This window comes from Heliconius melpomene, chromosome 7 (genome assembly GCF_056956725.1).
Source record: "Heliconius melpomene rosina isolate 202511_hmr_F chromosome 7, ASM5695672v1, whole genome shotgun sequence".
In the NCBI taxonomy this organism is placed as follows: domain Eukaryota; kingdom Metazoa; phylum Arthropoda; class Insecta; order Lepidoptera; family Nymphalidae; genus Heliconius; species Heliconius melpomene.
Genome location: NC_140395.1, coordinates 4,646,197 through 4,667,701, shown reverse-complemented (window position 1 = coordinate 4,667,701; position 21,505 = coordinate 4,646,197). Strand labels below are relative to the sequence as shown.

General features: G+C 31.8%; 1 protein-coding gene across 2 annotated transcripts; it reads left to right on the top strand.

The window, feature by feature from the left end:
- The first annotated feature begins 520 nt into the window (after window positions 1-520).
- On the top strand, window positions 521-20,659 carry LOC146537433 (alanine aminotransferase 1). 2 transcript variants are annotated; one of them, XM_085188318.1, is made up of 11 exons: window positions 521-669; window positions 2,258-2,476; window positions 10,114-10,203; window positions 10,768-10,862; window positions 11,196-11,386; window positions 16,304-16,506; window positions 16,882-17,010; window positions 17,565-17,771; window positions 18,071-18,214; window positions 18,391-18,505; window positions 18,882-20,659. In XM_085188318.1, the coding sequence occupies exons 2-11, from the start codon at window positions 2,261-2,263 to the stop codon at window positions 19,028-19,030; spliced, it is 1,539 nt and encodes a 512-aa protein (XP_085044444.1). In that variant the 5' UTR covers window positions 521-669; window positions 2,258-2,260; the 3' UTR covers window positions 19,031-20,659. The 2 variants fall into 2 exon arrangements, with proteins under 2 accessions (XP_085044444.1, XP_085044443.1); XM_085188317.1 differs by lacking the exon at window positions 521-669 and adding an exon at window positions 1,852-2,098.
- Window positions 20,660-21,505: the final 846 nt, after the last annotated feature.

The window sequence follows — 21,505 nt, the reverse complement described above, 5'->3', positions numbered from 1 at the left end:
ATAACTAAGTCCTATCGCTGCCAATTCCAATATAACATTATTGATTATATATATGGTACTTAAAGATAAAAATGCAAATGCTGTCTATGCTAAGACAAAAAGCACTAAGTAAGTACTTATTCAAATTTAAAACTTAGTACGAAATGTCTTTAAAATAGGTTCAAAATAATACAGTTACTTACCGTAGTGTTATATATTCATAATGTTAAACAAACAAAGTAGAACCTCGAGACATTAATAGGTATATACAAATAAAATATTACATAATAAATTGTATATAAAATTTGAAACATCAAATTTCGCAGTTTTGGCGCGAATTCGTTTTTCAATTCGGTCGCCGCGTATACTGATGGTTTAGTTTTTTTATCAGAATCATATGACTTATACTCAAACAGTATAATACAAATCTCCATTTATGCAAAAATATACAATATAAAATATGTAGGTTAATTTCGCTTACAAAATAGCACAAATATTACAAAAGATGTTTATGCAATGAGAGCACGAGCTAACACTATACAGTCATACATCAAACTGAGATAACATGTTATCTTTAGGCGAATACAATATTATGTATTAGTTAATTTCAGTTCTCCACTGATTAGGTTTATTACTAATCAAATATTATTTGTGTAGTGTATTTTGCAATAAGTTGGCTTACAAGAATTGGTAAGTACTAATATTTTATTTAAATAATAATAATAATATCTGTAGACTTGTAGAGCAATGCTACACAAGGCTCTCGCTGCATATCATGCAATAAAAGCAATGGATACACGAGAATAATCAAAATAATGATTTATTTAATTCTGTTTGTTGAATATTGTCTGCTTTACTTGTTTTAAGTATATTAAAAAAGTACAAAATAGCACAAAAGTTAAACTAACTAATAATTCTAAAACAAAACCATTACAGTTAGAATTTAATAATAACACAAAATATTTAGAGAATAAAGATTATTGTTATTTAATTGTGAGGCCAGTTGTGGCGCAGGGGCACAACTCACAAGTAAACCACTATAAACGCCACAGATTGTGGATTCAAAACCTACTATAGGATATTAAATAATTAATATTGTCATCTCTTCGCACCGGTAATATGGCATAGCACGGCGTTGAATTCCGCCACTCAAAACGCAATGGCTCCAAAATTCGGCGGAATATAGGAGCCTACAATAATAATAATAATAATAACTTTTAAGTCACAATGTCTTAATTGGAACATTTACTCTTTTATCTCCTTACTTTGCTGTGCTCAGCCTATATTAATTTGAACAAATATCACAATCATTATCGTCGTAGTGGGGTCGGTGTATTGACCATTACATAAGTTTTGATAAGATAATATTGTAGATTATAAGATCCTTCAATAAAAATATTATTTTTATTAGTAGCTTTCAATGTTATTAATTTTTAAATAATTTACTCAAGTTATGTAAGTCTAATTATTAGACTCTAATGGATTGGATACGTCAATTTTACTTTTCCCTAGTTAAGTTAATTTATGTACAAACATTCACATGTCACATTTTCCATTGTTAGAGAAGGATAATTATAAGAAAGGCATTTCTATATTTTTATGAAACTGAGTATATCTTTCAAATAGGTGAATTAATGACAAATAGATTTTTATTGTTTATGGCTTTTCTCAATAAAGATATTTCTTATCTGTACCCAATATACTTAAGTATGCAAATGACATAACAATCAAGATGTTGCCATTACACAATAAAAAAATAAAATGCCAAAAGTCAAAAAACTATAAATAAATACAGCCAAATACCTAATTCTTATATATAAGTATTTTAAAGTCAGTAGAAACGTTGTGTAGATAGTTTAGTGTATAATTTTAATTTATATAACAAAATGCGTATGCATCTAAACATGTATATATAAAGTATAACTGCTAGTGTCATTTTGAATTTATTAAATTAATATTTACATGCATTATTTACGTAATTTGCTCAATTCTTAAATAACCTTACTGTAGGTCACCGCTCATTTACATTAATCAACCGACTACAGTATCAATAATCAGTTATTAAAATCTAATTGTTGAACGAACCTATCGATTGTAAATACGATACATAACCAACGAGGTAAGCGAAGTGTTATCCTGCTCTTACATTAAATATGGAGCTTGAACAATGTTATATAAAATAAAAAAGCCTATCATAATAATAATTAGTGAATTATGATGTATATTTCGTGTAATTTTGTGTAAAGTGACGTATTTAAAGTAGTGTCACTGATTACAGAAAATGTCATCGAAGCTGATGATAAGGTGCGCCGCCGCCAGTCGCAGAGTGGCCGTTGAACCAGTGTTATTACCGCAAAAGATATTTAATAGCTCGCGAACGATGGCTTCCAAAGCTGTTACGATAGATAATATTAACCCTAATATTTTGAAACTTGAATATGCAGTACGAGGACCTTTGGTTATTCGCGCCGCCGAAATCGAAAAGGAGTTAGAAAAGGTAAGATTTTAAATAATGTTTATATTCGTTAGTTTATAATTTATATTAATTAATTAAAAGTAAAAGTATAATTGTTTGATTCAGTATTTGGCAATATGTAAGTACTTTCTAAATATAATTGAAAGTTCAGGACTTCAAGGTCATTCAGGATATTCTAAAATTTATAGTATATTTATGGTCGTTTAGTTTTATTGAGTTACATGGAGTAGAATTAATTAAAATTATTGTGTACTTCCTTTTTTACTAACTTGTCCTTGGACTTGTACTTTGTGAATATAATGATCTAATTTGCACAGTTAAATAGTTTATTAGCATATATGTACTTCTTATTAGAAGTAACTAAAAATTATTACATTTATACAAATGTATATGAATTCTCATGTTTTATTTTTTAATATATTTCTAATGTCAATTCTAATGTCATCATTCACATTATTATTACAACAGTACTTATTACAACATTGCATTAGTTCTTATCTAAAATTTTATTGCATCATATATTCACTTTTTATTATGAAACAATAACATATTTTAAACAGGCTTTAAGCTACCTATAAAGATTATTAGAATTTTAGATTAAATTATTGTATACATTTTTCTAATTAACTACTCAAATTTGAATTTTAATAATTTATTCTTCAATCTATGTCCATTTTATTCCCAATTTTTAGACAGACTTTGAGATACAATTAGGACCTACTACAGACATTAAAAATTTACTTCTGAAACTTAATTAACCATGATAGATGAGTCATATTTTTATACCTGCCAATATCTATAATATTGTTTTAAAATTGAAGAGTTTATTGAAAAATTGGTTTTGTGTTGGATATGGACTATATCAAGAAAATTATAAGCAACTGTAAACACAACAGTTTGTGGATTTGATTCCCATTTGAGGAAAAAGAAAAATAATATAAATATTTTTATAATTTTCATTTCCTCTCTCTGATACTGAGGCAAAGCGGAACATTGAGTTCTGCCACTCAACAGGCAATGCATACAGAATTTGGCAGAAAGTGGGTAATTTTAATGAGAACAAAGTGTATTTACGCTAGTCACCCAGGCTCCCTCTTCCTACTCTGCTTAGTGTGGGATTCAATGTAAAGCTAAAGACAAATATATGTTAATTGTCTCAAATTAACCCACTGTACTCATGGTCTTAGTTACATTCTACATTTAGATTACATCATACAAAACAAATATTTATTTTCATTTGACCACTGATGAAGTTGCAAGTATAAACAAGTCACGTTGATTGTCTTCTAGATTGTATAAATAATATTATATTTCATTATATAAACAGACAGATTGTGTTGCAATTGCAATGGTATTACTTACTATGGCTTTAATGTCTCAATCAATTCATAGATGAAGCTATAAATATGTCTGTTCAATATATGTGCATGCAATCAAATAGCCTATTGTAATCATTATAATATATTTCTCAATTTAAGAGATAGTGAGTGAGTTGAGTGATGAAACTCAATACAGCTCTTCTGTCTTGTTCCTAGAATGAAAATAATTAATTCCCTCAAGTGAGGATTAAACTTGATTGCAACAGGCATTTATGGTCAGACTGTTGGTACACAATGGTGGTCCTCGAAATATAAAAATTGTAATAGTGGTAGTTGTTAAAGTCTATTGTAAGTTTAAAAAACATGATTAAAACATTGCCATTGAGTAACATATTACAATATCTAGTAAAATATATTTTTTTTGCTTGAGTAACTTTGAAATTTAAAATACTTCTTATTAATATTATGTATATACTTTCTAGAATTACATAAGCTATAATGAATGACTTTATATAATAGTGAATTCATATAGAGAGGCCAGTTGCGGTGAATGGGCACAAAGTGTGTCTAAATGCGACAGGTTGTGGATTCGATTCCCACTCGGGAGAATGAAAATATTTAACATTACTATTTCCTCCGCTTTGGTGTCTAGGCAAAGCGTTGATTTCCTCCACCTCTTCACACAATGCCTCCATAATTTGACAGAAAATGTGGAACAGAGTGTATTAACACTAGCCTATCCTGCTATGTGCGGGATACAGTTTGACCTTAAAATTTTTTTATCTTAGTTTGTTCAAGTAAAGTCTGTCCCCACCAATATCTTTACAACCTGTATATATTTTATATTTTAATTTATTGTATTATTATTCTTGATTCATAATGTGAGTTAGTTGCAAATTAACACTTGCATCTGCTGAATACATTCCAACTGGACAGACACTATGTCCAATAATAGATTCTTATTAGAAATAAATTTTAAACTGCAAATACTTATCTATACTCTGTATGAATGGATTGTCACATTACATTATATAGTCTGTGTGTAAATACTTTAGAATGATGGAGTTTAGCCAATTTTTTTATCAGTTTTTTTGCATCTTGCATCAGATTACAAATTTGTTTCATCTATATTTAAAAATTAAGCTTCATTCAACACACAAAAATTCCGCACATAGCAGGGTAGGCAAACGGAACATAGTGTTAAGACACTCCGTTCCCCACTTTTCGCCGAACTCTGGAGGCATTGCGTGTTGAGTGGCGGGACTCAACGCTGTTCTTTGCGTCGACACCAGGTGAAGAAATGAAAATGTAAATAAATATTTTATTTCCTCGAGTGGGGATCGAACCCACAACCGTCGCGTTACTGTCATACCCTTGTGCCGCTGCGCCATGACGGCCTTTATTAATAGAATATGCAAACTAAAAACTTTTTTTTAAACTCAAACTAGGAAATCCTGAGATTAGAGCATTTAAACTAACAACCCTCACTTTAGAGTTAGTTTAGATATTAGCATAAGTTCAATATTTCAAAGATATGAAATATTCATTTTAGCATAAAACCTTTGCCATAATGACCTTGAGCATTGTATGGAAATCTAGTTTTCCAATGACTTCTATTAATATCTTCTACTCTGTTGACAGCTGTTTAGTCATATTGTGATTGATTATCATTTTCATAATATTTCAATATGATGAATTATTTCGTGGTGGCTTAGTGGCGCTACGTCTGTCTGTAAATGCGACGGTTGTGAGTTCGTTTTTCACTTGCGTATTCAAATTCAAATTCAAAATATTCTTTATTCAAATAGGCATTTATTATAAGCTCTTTTAAATCGTCGAATGAACATATGAACAAAAAGCTACCACCGGTTCGGAAGGCAGTTCTGCTGAGAAGAGCCGGCAAGAAACTCAACAGTTGCTCTTTTCAAAATCAATGGTACAATCTATGACATTAGCTGGCAGCTATCCTGCATTACAATCAATAGACATTACTTCCATACATGCTTATCCTCTAAATATTCTTGAACAGTGTGAAGATTATTTAGATTGTTTTCTATTCCTGGCTCTGTCTGGTAACAAGACAAAGCGGGGCGTTAAATTCCGCCATTCAGCAGTGTCTTGAAAATTGAGCGGAAAGTGGCAAGCTAGTTTTAGTAACACTAGGTTACAGATGGAACCTATCTGCCTACTATAGGTACTAAAATTAATTGGTTTAAATGAAACTTTCACGATTGTACCAATGTGTACACTTACACGTAATATAATGTAGGGCAAAAGGGAAGTAAATTCTCATATACTTACGTTAGTCATCCTCGTTTAAATTTAGTGTAGCGTTATATTTGAACTAATTTTATAATGTAATCGTATATACCCGTAGAGTAATTTAAGCATTTAATTGACGTTTCTCATTTATTTTATTATGCATAGAGTACAGAAAAACAGACAAATCTTTCTACATCTATCATCGAGGTATATATTGTTATATATAATATTAATTTGCATGCCTGATTTCAATTGACAACCGTCACCTGCAATCGAAGGATTCATAATTGCGTCAAATGGTGTATTTCACTCGCTAAATAAAAGAAAGTATAAAAAAAATCTCTTTTCATTTCATTGTTTATGCGAGAAATTTTCAATATTTTGCTATTTTGTCGCTATAGTAGCGTAGCAACGCTATTGATTTTACCTGCTTGGCTCTAGTCCAATGTTTTAATATGGGCCATATAAATAACAATATGTGGGTACCAATTCAGTAACTCCTTTGCTAATATGATTTGAATCGGGCAAGAATATAATCTATTATGGTATTATAGGATTTTCGATGTAATGATGACGTTATAGTGGCATAGAGAGCTCTTTGCTATATATGAGTTGGTTACAGGTTCCAACCGGTTAGGGGAACTTATTTTAACAATATTCCATTCCGCCCATTCCGCCTGATTTTCTTAAGCAAAAAGTGATTAGGGTGGCATTTAATACGCATTGTTTTGAAATTGTTAAATAGAAATCGGAGTGTTTTAGCACAATGTTCTTTATACATTCGGAAAGAATTTGGTAAAAAGTGGGAAATTTAACACTAGGTTCCCAGATTCCCTCTGACTATCCTGGTATGTGCGGGATACAGCGCGTAGCTAAAAAACAAGATCTTGTATTGTATTTATTATTTCATAATAAAATTACTAAGACTAATTATTATTAAACAATGCAACTGATTGTGACTTAAAGCTTATTAAAATTTTTTCTCATGTACACCTTATTTCTTGTTACAAATAGTTAGTTCTTGTAATATCATTTATATTATATTAATTTAACTAAATTTTCAAATTATGCCACTTGAATGTAAGCAATAAAAATATAATTTAAAAAGATAAGTCGACTAGCAATATCTAGTTATATCTGTGTTCGAGTGTTTGTTAACAGATCGTGATCTTACTAACAACTCGTTAACTTAGGGTACAAGGCCGCGTAAGAAAAAATAAAATTATCTTTGTAAACAATAAAAGTGTGCCGTTAAACAATGTTCTCAATTTAGGCAGTAGTTTCAATGTGGTGTTTATATATAACAAATAAAGGTACATTTATAAGGTACGACAATGTCGGACTTTAACGTGAAGGTTGTGAGTTCGAATCCTAGCCTATCTTGGCGGAGTTATTAAATTTTGTCTTCGCTCTATGGTAAAATAAGATTGGGCAACGCCATTCCTAAAACAATGTTTCAAATTCGGGCGAAAAGCGGATAACTGAGTGTTTAGACACCAGAGTGTCTCTGCAGAACAGGGCAGGGTTTAGGCAGAAGGTGTAGGAAAAATATAATATACCTACACCTATAAATATTATTAAAAATAGTATTTATTGGAAAATGATTTCTAGGCCAGGTAGAAAAATACGCGGCACCTAATGACCCCAGTGCCACAAAACTCGATATGCCTTTAAAATATAGGACAGGCTTTGTCTACTATACATAATAATAATAATATAATACTTTATTGCACATATAAAAAGAGAGAAAAAAATACAAATCATTATAAATACGATTAACAAGTGTGCAATGGCGGCCTTATCCACTAAAAGCGATTTCTTACAGGCAACCAAAGAAAAAACGGATGTATTAAATTTAGAAAAGAAGGCAGAAAGGTGCAAAAAGTACATAAAATATATAAACCAATATTCAGAGAACACAAAATAGTTTAATACATACATTTATACATACATATCTACACAAATACCTACATACATACATATATACATACATACAACAATTAAAGACAAATACATATACAATTATAATATTGTCGTTATATACATATTTAAATATCTCAAAAGCTACATATAGAAACGAAGTGTTTAAAATTAAAGGATATAAAATGACTTCCAGTAAACTAGGAGGTGTTAAGAAAAATCTTTACTTTTGAACCACAACAAACTCGTTATTTCCACCTTGATAACAGCTCCTTATCAGTTCCAAGTATTAAGTTAGCGCGTTAGTTAAAGGTAAATGCATATGTTTTAGTATGAATAAACCGGTTTTGAGTCGATAATAACTTGTTAACCAAATTATATAATGTTTTTTTATTTTCTTGATGTATCCTAGTGGCAGATAGGCAACAGAGAGGCGGTAACCTATTGTTAAGACACTTCGTTCTCCACTTTTGGCTCAATGGCGCACTGGTTACCAAAGCTAGAAAACGAATATAAACCCCGCGTGATGGTGTTTGATCCATTACCCCCCACAGTTCCATTCAAGAATTTGTATGTCTCATTATTACCTACACTTTTTTGGAGGACGCGTAATAAGAACTTTAATTCAATTTTTTTTGCACTTAACTACATAGTTAAAAAAATAACTTTTTACATACAATGTATGTAGCATTAATTAAAAACATAATAAAACGGGCTTATATTACGTGCTTACCGCAAAGAACATGATCGATTTTAAAATTGTCGACCATTAGTAGAAGGTCGCTGGCAATGTGATTTGCATTTGAATATTACTTATACATACTAAGTTGAGGCCAGTCGTGGTGCAGGGGCACAAGCGGGCGACTGTGAACGCAATGGGCTGTGGGTTCCATTTCCACAACGAAATGAAATATTTGCTGTTTTCTTTTTTTTTATATTGTAGATAGGCGGCAAGCATTTGTCCGCTATCTCACCTGGTGGTAAGTGCCGACGCGAACGAAGGTGGAGCATGCTTGCCTAGGTAGTGCCTATTCACTCGTGCTTTAAAGAGGACCAGGTTATACATGTCGGGGAACAGTTCAGCAGGCAGGGAGTTCCACTCCTTTGCTGTTCACATCCTCGCCCTGGTAATGAGGCAAAGTGTGGTATTCAGTTCCGCCACTCATAACGCAATGATCACTCACCACCACACCACACCACCAGAATACGACGGCATTTCTGTTATACACTTTTCGCCGAAAACGAATTTATTAATGGGAACGGAGTGTCGTTGACACTAGGTGGCTTAATTTGCATACTTACTAAATTTTTTCTACCGGGTAAGACAAAATGCGGCGTTGTACTTCGCTAAGTACTCATCACAAAACAGTATCTTAATTTCCTTTTCAACAATAAGTTTAATATGACGAATGGGATGATTTATCACTAGGTTTCACATTTTTTTTATAAGTAAGCACTATTGAGAAAGAGGCTTGGAGAAAAAAAAACACTTTCATTTATGTCTACTACCTATATGTATATTTACGTCATGTCCTCTGGTTATCATTCAATTGAGTTATTACTCAGTGTGACATTGTGCGACGATCGTATGACGTAGTAATTTTACTGACACCACTGTTACTTATATATAGATGTATCTATCTATCTATCTATCTATCTATCTATCTATCTATCTATCTATCTATCTATCTATCTATCTGATATTTTTTTATATGATAAGTTTATTTTTTAAATTATCCTTAAGGAAAATGAGACCATTCGTGGACAGTGGCTCAAAGACAGTGACTGTAAATGCGATAGGTTGTTGGTTCGGGGAAATGAAATAATTTTTTTTAGTTTTCATTTTCTTCGCTATGGTGTCGAGGTGCGTCAATTTCTGGCACTCAACACGCAATCCCCCCGAAATTCACCGAAAAATGGGGAACGGAGGGTCTTCAGATTTCTTAGCGTGACGCTAAAAAATACATAATTTAGTTGATTAATTTTTGAGGTAAAGGAAAATGGAACACATTTGAAATCGTTCAGAAAGCTTAAATTCTTACTTTTTTTTGTAATTTCCCCACTCTGATTATATAAAATACGACTCGCCACGAAACCTTTTTAAAAATTACCGAAAAAAATTCTTTCTTAAAAATCAAAATTTTATTTTTGTTTCAGGGAGCAAAGAAACCCTTCAAAAGGGTGATAAGAGCCAATATAGGGGATGCTCACGCCATGGGACAGTCCCCTATCACATTTATTAGACAAGTAAGTTTATCTATGATTTATAATCTTTATGTCAAAATATAGTGTGGCGTTAAGTTCCGCTGACTCCCGAAATTTGGGCGGAAAGTAGGGAACGAAGTTACCTAAACCAAGGATCTATTTACCTTACCATGCCGAAAAAGCTGCAATAAAAAGTCAACATAATTTATTTTTTTCTGCAAAAAGAGAGAGTAAACTCTCTTAAAAGGAATAATATGAAATTTCTGATCGTCTTTCCTTTGTAATATTACATTTGTTTACACAAGTGTTTTAATATTCGCGATGGCTGTGAATTCAATTAGAAATCAGCCAAATATTAATATTCTATGTAATGTATCATTTTTTCCATCTGGTTCAATAGAGTGGGTCGTTGAACTCCACATTAAACTCTTTGTTAATAGTTGGATGTAGTATTTAACGCCACAATTATCTATACTACCAATAGTACCCGACACTACCGATAGTTTAATATGTTAATTGCCTTTTTTAAAAGTGCTTGTATTAACTTATTTGAATGAAAAATTTTTTTTTATTATTTATATTAATACTAAATATTATATTTTATAGGTGCTAGCGTGTATATCATATCCAGATCTAATAGAAAAAGGAGAATTCCCAGAGGATGTTAAGCAAAGAGCTAAAGATATCCTTGGAGGCTGCGGGTAACATCACTTTTGTATTGAATTGAATTTTATTAATGCATTTTTAACCAAAGCATTTTGACAAACTTTCCTTAGAATTTAATGTTTGTTTAATTTCAATCGGTTCATAAATAAAAAAAACTTATCAGTATAAAATATTTTCTTTGACAAAATCACTGTTTTATTAAATTGGCTGAAATTTTAGTTTTCAATTTACAGATACGTCTTAAAATTAAAATAATATTAGATAACGAACGTAATTCACATTAACAAATAAATCATTATAATTCAGGCGGAAAGTCAAAGTCAAAATACTTGTGATAAAGAAATTAATAACTATTACAATTTCAACAGAGGTCAATCCGTTGGTTCCTACACCGCATCTCACGGTATAGAACTAATTCGTCGTCACGTCGCAGAGTACATAGAGCGGAGAGATGGACACCCATCCAAGTGGGAGAATATCTGTTTGTCGTCGGGCGCCTCTACCGCTATTAAAAATTGTTTGCAGTTGTTCTGCAATGAATTGGATGGAAAGAAATCTGGTGAGAGTCTTTGGAAGTTATGGGTTTCTTGTTTTTTCTTTTTTTTATTATGTAGGGTAGATACATAAATAAATTAGATATAAATGATGCTTATGCTTATTATGAGGTACCCGCAAATATATTGTTACTGACGTAAATTAAACTGAAAATATGCAGTAATTTAAATCTTTACTATCTTTATTCTCATGAAATATTAAACACAAATCTTAGATATTTTTATTTGAACCCGGCCACGGGAGCGAAGACACAAGGCGAGTGTTGCATAACTTTCAAAAGGCACAACTTTAAATCCTCTTATATTCAAATATTGAGACGAAAGTTATTTTATATTTATAAGTAACTAACTTTAAAGATATCATAACATTGAACAAACATCATAACAAAAATGACATTGAGAGGAAAAATTTAACTAAAAAAGTTATCAAAGACTCATTTCAGCAATCTCATATAAAATGATTGCATATGTTATTTATATCGAAACCCATTATGAGATATCAGATATGATAAGCTTATCTGTCAGTTATCTACTCGGTAACCGTCCGATAAGTGGTAAATAGTTATTACACCATTACTGCACTTGTAAGAGTTGATAAATCGATAGATTTGATTTTTTTACGGAGTTCAAAATATAAAGAACGGAGTGTCTTAAATGCCATTTTGAATTGCATTTTACTATGACTTTCTTGGTATTATGTATTAGATATAAATGATCTTATTCTATGCGATAATTATGTATGGGTTCAAATTAATTTATCACTACATCTTTTAATTAAATATAAATACAGCTTTGAGTTCTGCTATCCTTTTCCAAGAGGTGCAAGACTTTAGCTTTGTACTGCTATTTTTGTGTATAAGCCTGTCTTTTTAAACGGTTTTATTTAGCTCACCCCGTTTGTTTATTTATTTGTTTGTTTGGGTCAAATTTAGTAATTGAAATTTAACCCTCTTCCCGTTAACCGATTGATCTGAAATTTGGTATACGCCTTTGATTCTGGTGACAATACAATTATCCATATTCAATATTATTGTGAATCCAAGATGGCCGCCGCTACAAGATGGCGGACAACTTAGTTTTTTTCAATCCCATCAATATGGGTATCAAATGAAAGGGCTTGTCAATTAGAATTCAGTGGACTATACAAAATCAAAATCCAAGATGGCCAACACTACAAGATGGCGGACAAGTTAGTTTTTTTCAATCCTATCAATACGGGTATCAAATGAAAGGGCTTGTCAAGTAGAATTCAGTGGACTACACAAAATCAAAATCCAAGATGGCCGCCGCTACAAGATGGCGGACAAGTTAGTTTTTTTTCGATCCCATCAATATGGGTATCAAATGAAAGGGCTTGTCAAGTAGAATTCAGGGCACTATACAAAATCAAAATCAAAGATGGCCACTGCTACAAAATGGCGGATAATGTAGTTTTCAATCCCATCAATATGGGTATCAAAATAAAAGGTTTGGTAAGTATAATACAGTATACTATACACAATTACAATATGAATCTCCCACCTAAGTCAAGATCTGGTATCCTGTCGAGGACTGTGTGGCTATAGGGTGCCTAAAAATGAGACGTCGCTAGGGGTACACCACCCAAGGTAAAAGGTAAAAGCGCGCCGAGAACTGTATGGCACTAGGTGGATAAAAATGATATGTCGTTAGCGTTTTCCCCTCAAGATTCAGGCACATCTTGTTGTACATAGCCTTGCTCCTCTATTGGACCTCTGGGGGGGGTCGATCGTAACATTCTCCATTAACCTTGCAATAATGAGGCACTCAACGAATTGAATAGTAGGAGAAATAAAAACTAAAAACTTAAAAATAAAAAAGTAAAAAAAAAAATTTAAATTAAACGGTTTTATATTGCAGATAAATGTACTAAAAAATAAAAAATAATTTCATGGAAATTATGATTACTAAAATAAAATCGTGGGGCACGTCCAATATCTACAATCGAAAGACATGGCATGAGACTTCACCCACCTAGTGGTAAGTAGAAAGTGTCCCCACGTTTTTATTTTAGTAATCATAATTTCTATGAAATTATTTTTTATTTTTTAGTACATTTATCTGCAATATAAAACCGTTTAACTTAAAATTTTTTTTTTACTTTTTTACTATTTTTATTAGTAAGAATTGTATTAATTATTACTAACTGGGCGACTGGGCACAGTCCACCACCAGGTCCTCGCAATCTATTCCTACGCCTCGCTATTCCTACTGTTAAGACACGGCGTTCCCTACTTTCTATCGAATTCTGGAGTCATTGTGGCCTTGGACCTCGAGGCCTATATTTAATTTCCTAGAGTGCGAGTCGAACCCACAACCTATCACATTTGCAATCGCACCTGTACGTCACGATGCCATCAATTTATATATTTCGTATATTAAATTCAATTTGTCAATACAAAAATATGTATACTCCTATGATGTACTATATATAAAACAGTCAATTATCACATATATTACCGATATCTTAATTCTTTATAAATAGAGTTCATAATCCCTTATCGGTAGTAGTTAGTGTTATCTTTACAATATGTTACCTCATATTGGGTTATCTTATTAACAGCTATGGTACCATGTGACGTAATTGGAATATTTTGTAGCGTTGTTTACTATTGAAAGTAGGAAGGTTTAAGATATATTTTTATAACAATTCTATAGCTTTTACTCAATGGCTTCACCCTCCCTGATCGAAAGCAAATAACTAACAGTTCCTGAGATTAGTGTTTACAAACAAATAAACTCTTTATTTTTACAATTTTTATATACATTTGTTTTATTTATTACTAATTTAGTAATTAAATACAAATAATACAAACATATTAAACATGTATTTTGTTTAGAACGTTTAGACTTTTTATTTTTACTTATGTGTTTTTTTTTATAGTAATATAGAAACAACTTATTGATAAGCATTCGCTTATCAGATAATATAATAAAGTAATAGTAATGTATAGATATTTTTATTATATTGATTTTCACGCTTATTTTGTTTATTTTGTTCGTCAATCGTTATAATCTCCTTTTTTATATCCTTATTTATTATTACAACTGTTGCAGAAACTTATGTTGTTATACATATATATTTTTTTATATTATTTTAAGCCTGGAGACCGTCAGTTTATTTTAATTTATTTTTAACCGACTTCTGTAAGAAAAGGAGGTTATCAATTCAACTGTTTTTTTTTATGTTTGTTACCTCATAACTTTTTGACTGGCTGAATCGATTTTGATTTTTTTTTATTTGAGAGGTGAAGCTTCCCGAATGGTCCCATTTTTTTTTGGTCCATATCTGACAATGGTATCTATGAGAAAATCACATAAGTCTTAAATTTGCATTAGGTATGTGCGCGACTAATAGCCGAATAACTCAATATCGCGCCAACCGATTTTGATGATTCTTTTTTTATTAGTGTAATGTACTCGTTATATATTTCTCTTGGGCTATATTATATGCCCAAGAGAAATATACTCACATTATACTGTCTCAATTGTGATTATTATATTCTTTGATTAATATATTATATTAATTAATAACATGATTGTTAAAGCCATCATGGCGTAGGGGCACTAGCGTGCGGCAGTAGATGCGACGGCTGTGAGTTCGATTACCACTCGGCGGCGTGACTTATTTAATATTTTCATTTAATGGTAACAAGGCAAACTGCGGCACTGACTTCTGCCATTTAACACGCAATGCATTCAGAAGCCGAATCAACGTGGGGACAGGTCTTAATGGGAAGAGTGAGTGAATACTAGGTTTCCAGGTCTCCTCTGCCTACATTGCAGCATTTATTTTGAGTTGTGTTTATTATCCATACCTATATTATAAATTCGAAAGTAACTCTGTCTGTCTGTCTGTCTGTCTGTCTGTCTGTCTTTTACGCAATCAGGGCCAAACCGCTAATTTAATTGTGATAAAATACTCATATAGAGATACTTGAGGGTCCCGGGATGAACATAGTATACTTTTTTTTTCACATATTTGCAATATTTTCGATATATACCAATATATTAAAATAATTAATTTGACAAGCAATTTATTCCGCCATGTTAATAACAATCGTCGCTACGCGTTGCTAAGCAACGGGTTGCAAAGTTTGTTGTTTTAAGAAAACGTCGCCCAAAGTGAGTTTGCTTAATGCATACATGGCGCGCGCCGATATAGATTTGTATACATTAACAAAAATTAGATGATTTCTATAATTTGATATTCATCCTTATGAAAATAAATATAATAGTCACTTTTAGCATTTCATCTAGATGGAAATTATAGTTTACTGTATAACATTCTAATAAATAATTAAGATGTCACTGATTCCAAATGACCTAGCCTACGAGTGGTATAGTATGACCGACGCGAACGGGCAGATGACTTTGATGATTTTGTAAATTTTTATATATTTTCGAATTACTATTATTTTTTATGTATTTTTTTGCTACTTATAATTAATTTATCTGAGTTCGGTTATCTATACCGACCGTTATACACTTAAAATATCGTAATTTTAATCATTTGGGATTTTATTTAATATTGTTCGCAAAAATTAATAATTATTTAATATAGAAACTGTTTAGTACGCGCGCACGGCAAACTTTAGGTACTTTTTCTGTTATTAAGAATTTCCTTTAGTTACTTTTACTTATTTTGTTTGTTCATTTCGGTTACTCAGATATTTTTTCTAATAATAAATCTCCACTTATTATTATTTTTTAACTTATTTTAATTAGGCTATATATATATATATATATATTAGGCTTATATTTTCGCGGGCGTAGCCGCGTCCGGGCCCACTAGTATTATTATAAAATTAACTAAGACTAATTCATTGAGAAGGAAGCCGCAGTTAGTACTTTATAATTTAGAAGATTCTTACCAATTTCATTATGTTAAATTCCCTTTTTAGGGATTATGATACCCATACCTCAATACCCATTGTATTCGGCCTCGTTGGCTGAGTACGGTCTAGAACAAGTAGGCTACTACCTCGACGAGAGCTCCAACTGGGGTCTCAGTACTGAAGAATTGGAGAGAAGTCTGAAGGAGGCTCAGAAACATTGTAACCCTAGAGCATTGGTGGTTATCAACCCTGGCAATCCTACTGGACAGGTATTTGTGATTTAGAATAGTAATTGCTTATTTAAATACTTGCTATAATAGAGTTGAGCAATTGAGGCCAGGCGTGCCCTTGGGGCACAAGCGTGTCCTCGTGGGGATTAAACCCGCAACCTTTGTGGGTTTGATACCCACCCGAGGATTTAATATTTTAATTTCTTTCCTCTGCAAATGCCAGAATTCGGTGAAAAATGGGGAACGGAAGTATCTTTAAGGGAACTGAGTGTTTTAACACTAGGTTCCCTCTACCTACCCTGCTATATGCAGGATATATTATGAAGCCAAAAAAAGTGTGATCATCATTTTGTTATTTAATAAATACGACATACTAGAAAACATTGTCTCGATCTCATTCATATTTTTTTTCAGGTACTTACACGAGATAACATCGAAGCTGTAATTAAATTCGCGCACAAACATAATCTATTCATATTTGCTGACGAGGTCTATCAGGATAATATATATGCTGCTGGTAGCAAATTCTTCTCCTTTAAGAAGGTAATTTTGAGTTAATATTGTAGTAGTAGTTTTCGTAGTGTTTTATGGTAGAAATTATTTTATATTTATTGACGTCTCATTCATGTATTTTGTTAAAATATTCACTTTAAAGAATTAAAAGTCAACTATTTATAAGCCATCTTTTTTTTATATAAATATTGAAAAAGTAATATAAAATGGCTGTATAAATACAATAAAGTAATAAATATAAAGTGATTTTAGAATGGGGGGTTCTACAAGTATCTGTTCTTGGCCTTCTATAATTCTTATTGTACACAAAGGATACAGGTTTACCTTCGTAATATATTTATGAGGTGCAAGTTAAGGTTATGCAACGTTATTTTCTTTTCTTTTACAGTGCTAATTTCTATATAAAGTCAATCGATTTAATGACCCACTCGCTGAAGTCTAAATCGTTGATTTTTTTCTCCTTTTGTTACTTTTATAGTATTTAGCTGCAATGCTAGAAGAAGAATTATTTAAATGAGCAATTTCTTTATAGCCTGTTATCTCAACTGTTATTGACAACAAATAACCTCTTTTTACTTTCATAGGTTCTCGTAGAACTAGGAGCCCCTTACGACAAACTCGAGCTGGCCTCCTTCATGACGGTGTCCAAGGGTTACATGGGCGAGTGTGGTCTCCGCGGTGGGTGGATGGAACTGCTCAACTTGGAGCCAGGAGTTCAGCAGAACCTGTACAAGTGTATTTCCGCCATGTTGTGTCCCTCTGTGCTGGGACAGGCCGCTGTTGATTGTGTGGTGAGTATCTCTTTATAGCTTTATGCTGTATCCCGCATATAGCGGTTACTGTTGAAATTCTATTCTCCATTATTCAATTAATTTTAAAGACATTGCGTGTTGGGTTGCAGGACTCAACGCCGCACTTGAATCAGGAAATCAAAATAATTAGTTTCTTTAAGTAGGAATCAAACCCACATCCGTCGCTTTCACAGTTAGATTTTATTAGTGTCTGATTGTCAAAGTTATTGTGAATTTAATCTTCATATTTTGCAATTGTCGCGTCAATTGGTTTTCAAATTTGTCTTCTCTGTTCCCAGGCCAAGCCCCCGTCCCCCGGGGAACCTTCATACGAGCGTTGGGCGGGAGAAAAGAAAGCGGTGTTAGACTCGTTAGCGCAGCGCGCCGCCATGATAGTGGAGACCTTCAACCAGATGCAAGGGTTCAAATGTAATGTTGTACAGGTGTGTATGCTCTTATACAAGTATGTCGTCGTCTTAGCTGTCGGCCTATATAGCCTTCTATGACAAATCGAATTTTTAGTGCAGTGAGTAGTTTATTGAACTTACTTCTGTTGGCAGCAGTAAGTCACCTCTGTAATATAAGTATAGATTAATATGAGTCGTCGGTACGTTCACAGGGTGCCATGTATGCGTTCCCACAAATAACGTTATCAGAGAAGGCGATTTCGGCAGCCGCTGCGGCCGGACAGCCTCCGGATGTGTACTACGCGTTCAGACTGCTGGAGGAGACTGGTGAGATTATATGATTATGAGTTCGATTTCCTGTCGAAGTAATGGGCTTTTTCCATCTTTTTCGTTCTAGTGACAATACCAAGCGTGGTGTTGAGTTTCGCAATTCAACATGTGTAGTCTCGAAAATAGAATGGTGTGTTCTCTCTGTCTGGGATATGCCGTGGTACTTAAAAACAAATGTTGCGCCCCACATTTTTAATCTTTAGCTTCACTACGGGTGTATCCCGCATTTAGCAGGGTAGGGAGAAGAAATCTAGTGTTAATACACTCCGTTCCTCACGAACCGCCTAATTTTCGAAATATTGAGAATTTTGATTGAGTGGCAGAACATACGGCCGCAAAAAAAGAGAAAAATTAATCAATTATTCTGTTACAGGTATCTGCATAGTTCCCGGCAGTGGTTTCGGACAGTACCCAGGGACTTTCCACTTCAGAACCACTATTTTACCACAAATACCTCTGCTGAAGGAGATGTTGGAAATATTTAAAGCCTTCCACGATAAATTCACTAAGGAACACTCTTAAGATGGAAAATTTAATACTATTAAGTTCTAATATATTGTACTTAGTTGATTCTGGAATGTCGATTTTGTGAGATAATTTAAGTAAATGTATATTGTTGTGAAAATAAGAGTTTTTTAAACATCAAAAATTCCTATTTACTCCATGTATATATTGCATTGCGTTAAAAACTGCCATATATTCAAAAACATACTGTTATATTAAATTCTAAAAATATTACATAAATTATATTTTATTAGATATATAAAAATAGTAATGAATAAAATCTTTATACAAGTAAAATAAATGCATTTACAAGTTGTCTCATGGCCTCGATACATAATGACTTTTTAATTTTATTTTTAGTTAAAAAGTTTTTGAATGTAATGTAATTTTATTAATATATATTATACATGATTTAATTGTATTTTAAAAAGTATTTTGTAAAAAATAGTTCAACACCGCCAATAAAAAAAAACATGTTTTTGCATTTTTCTTTGAAATATATTGATTAATATTTTTTTTTTCATTTCTATTTATAGAATATACTATATAAATACTATACAATTCAAATACCCAGGATCAAAATTTATAAGTACACAATACCATGTATTTTTTTAAATAAATAAGGAATTAATTTGTATCATGTGAGATTTTTCGTTTTCTAACAGAGTAATTATGTAATATGTATATTAGTATTAAGTTAATTATGTAATATTTTATTTTAATTAAATATATATGTTACATATGTATATCAATTCTGTAACCAATAGATTGACATGCAAGAGTGTATTTTAATTGCAAAATAAAATGACTCAAAAACTCAAAAACGCACATATTGTTAAATTACAAACTACACTAGTTGTTATTATATAAATCGTCGAGGGGTATTCATCGATATTTATAAATAGGGACGTTTCCTTTCCTCGATGTGAGCATCGATATTAATATCGATTTTTTGTAAAGAATTGGAAGGATTGAATAGTTAAACAAAATAATATAAGTCTAGGTAATTATAAACCCAAATTATATTATTTTGTTTAATTGTTTCACTTTAAAAGACAAAGATGTATACCTGGTAAAGCCAAAGTGACGATATATTATATCACAATTAAAATTATATAATTTTATCATAATTTATTTATTGTTGAAATTGTTTTATTTCATTTATTATATTTATATAATATTATTATAAGGATTAAAGTTGTTTTATTCTAATTTTGTGATATAATTTTTTTATAACTAGTCTTCAGTGTCATTTCTTGGCAGTGCCATTTCTTCAAACGTTTTTTCTTTATATATTAAAATTGTACTCAAATTTATAAATAATATGTTAAAAATTGCAGGCCATTGCGCAGTTGTGGGTTCGATCTCCATTCAGGGGAATTAACATATTAAAATTGTTTTAATCTATTTTTTTAACTTTCGCCACTCAAAACGAATTGTCTTGAATTAAATAAGAACATTTTTGTCTCATTTTTTTCTCATTTTTACATTGTTTATAAGCATTTATGAATAATGCGTTGTTTTTCTTCTATTAATTATTTATATTTTTGTTCGTATTTGTTATGTATGAAACGGAAAGTTACATTCCTAGTGAGTTAGTACCATCTAAGCCGTTGAGTATTGTTTAAATAAATAATATACATATTACTTATTGTAGTTTTATTTATTATTAGCTTCACGCTTGAGGCTTCGCCCGTATCATTTACACAATTATTTATTTACTAATCTGAATTACTTTCGTACAATATGTATGTATTGAGGCCAGTCGTGGCCAGTTGTGCCCAATAAGGGTGGACAGAACAGGCGACAGATTTCGAGTTTGATTCCCACTCGAGGAAATCTATTAAACAGTGTTGAGTTCTTCCTCTACACGCAATGCCTCCTATCGGCGGAAAGTGAGGAACGGATGTCAGATAGAGTGTGAACATAAAAAAATATCTTTATATTGAAAATTACAGGTTCAGCCACTAGCCCTCGTATGTCGCCGTAGAGGCGGCACAATATGTTAACACGTTGCACTCGTATGGCTGAAATCTTTGTTTCAGTCGGACACTTTAGATGTACCTTTCGTCATATTATGTCTAAAATTCAATAGATGTCGCTAATTTCATATTGAAAAACTAAGTGTTAAGTGACTTTTCATATTAAAAACAAACTGTTAAAAAGTAACTTTCTTTTTTAAAAGAAACATATAATACATTTATTTCTTTTATTTATGGTCGATCGCGGAACGGATATTTATAATAATTATGTATGAAATAATGAATTCGAGATGTTCAGATAGATGGCGCTTCATTGACATAATGCTTAACTTAAATTAAAAAACAAATTAAAAATTGATAAAAACAAATCTAGTAACTTATTTTTTTTAATATATAAGGAAACACGCAAAGCTTAAAAAATTAATTAAAGTTTTTCCCCGCTTTAAGAATAAGGTGTATTTACTAATTGATATTTAAGTACAGTTATTGTTTACTCAATTATTAACTCTAA

Coding starts and splice junctions, on each gene's coding strand:
- LOC146537433 (XM_085188318.1), top strand. CDS start 2,261: ATGTCATCGAAGCTGATGATAAGGTGCGCCGCCGCCAGTCGCAGAGTG. Junction 11,387..16,303: donor ATTGGATGGAAAGAAATCTG/GTGAGAGTCTTT, acceptor TTCCCTTTTTAG/GGATTATGATACCCATACCT. Junction 17,011..17,564: donor AATTCTTCTCCTTTAAGAAG/GTAATTTTGAGT, acceptor TTACTTTCATAG/GTTCTCGTAGAACTAGGAGC.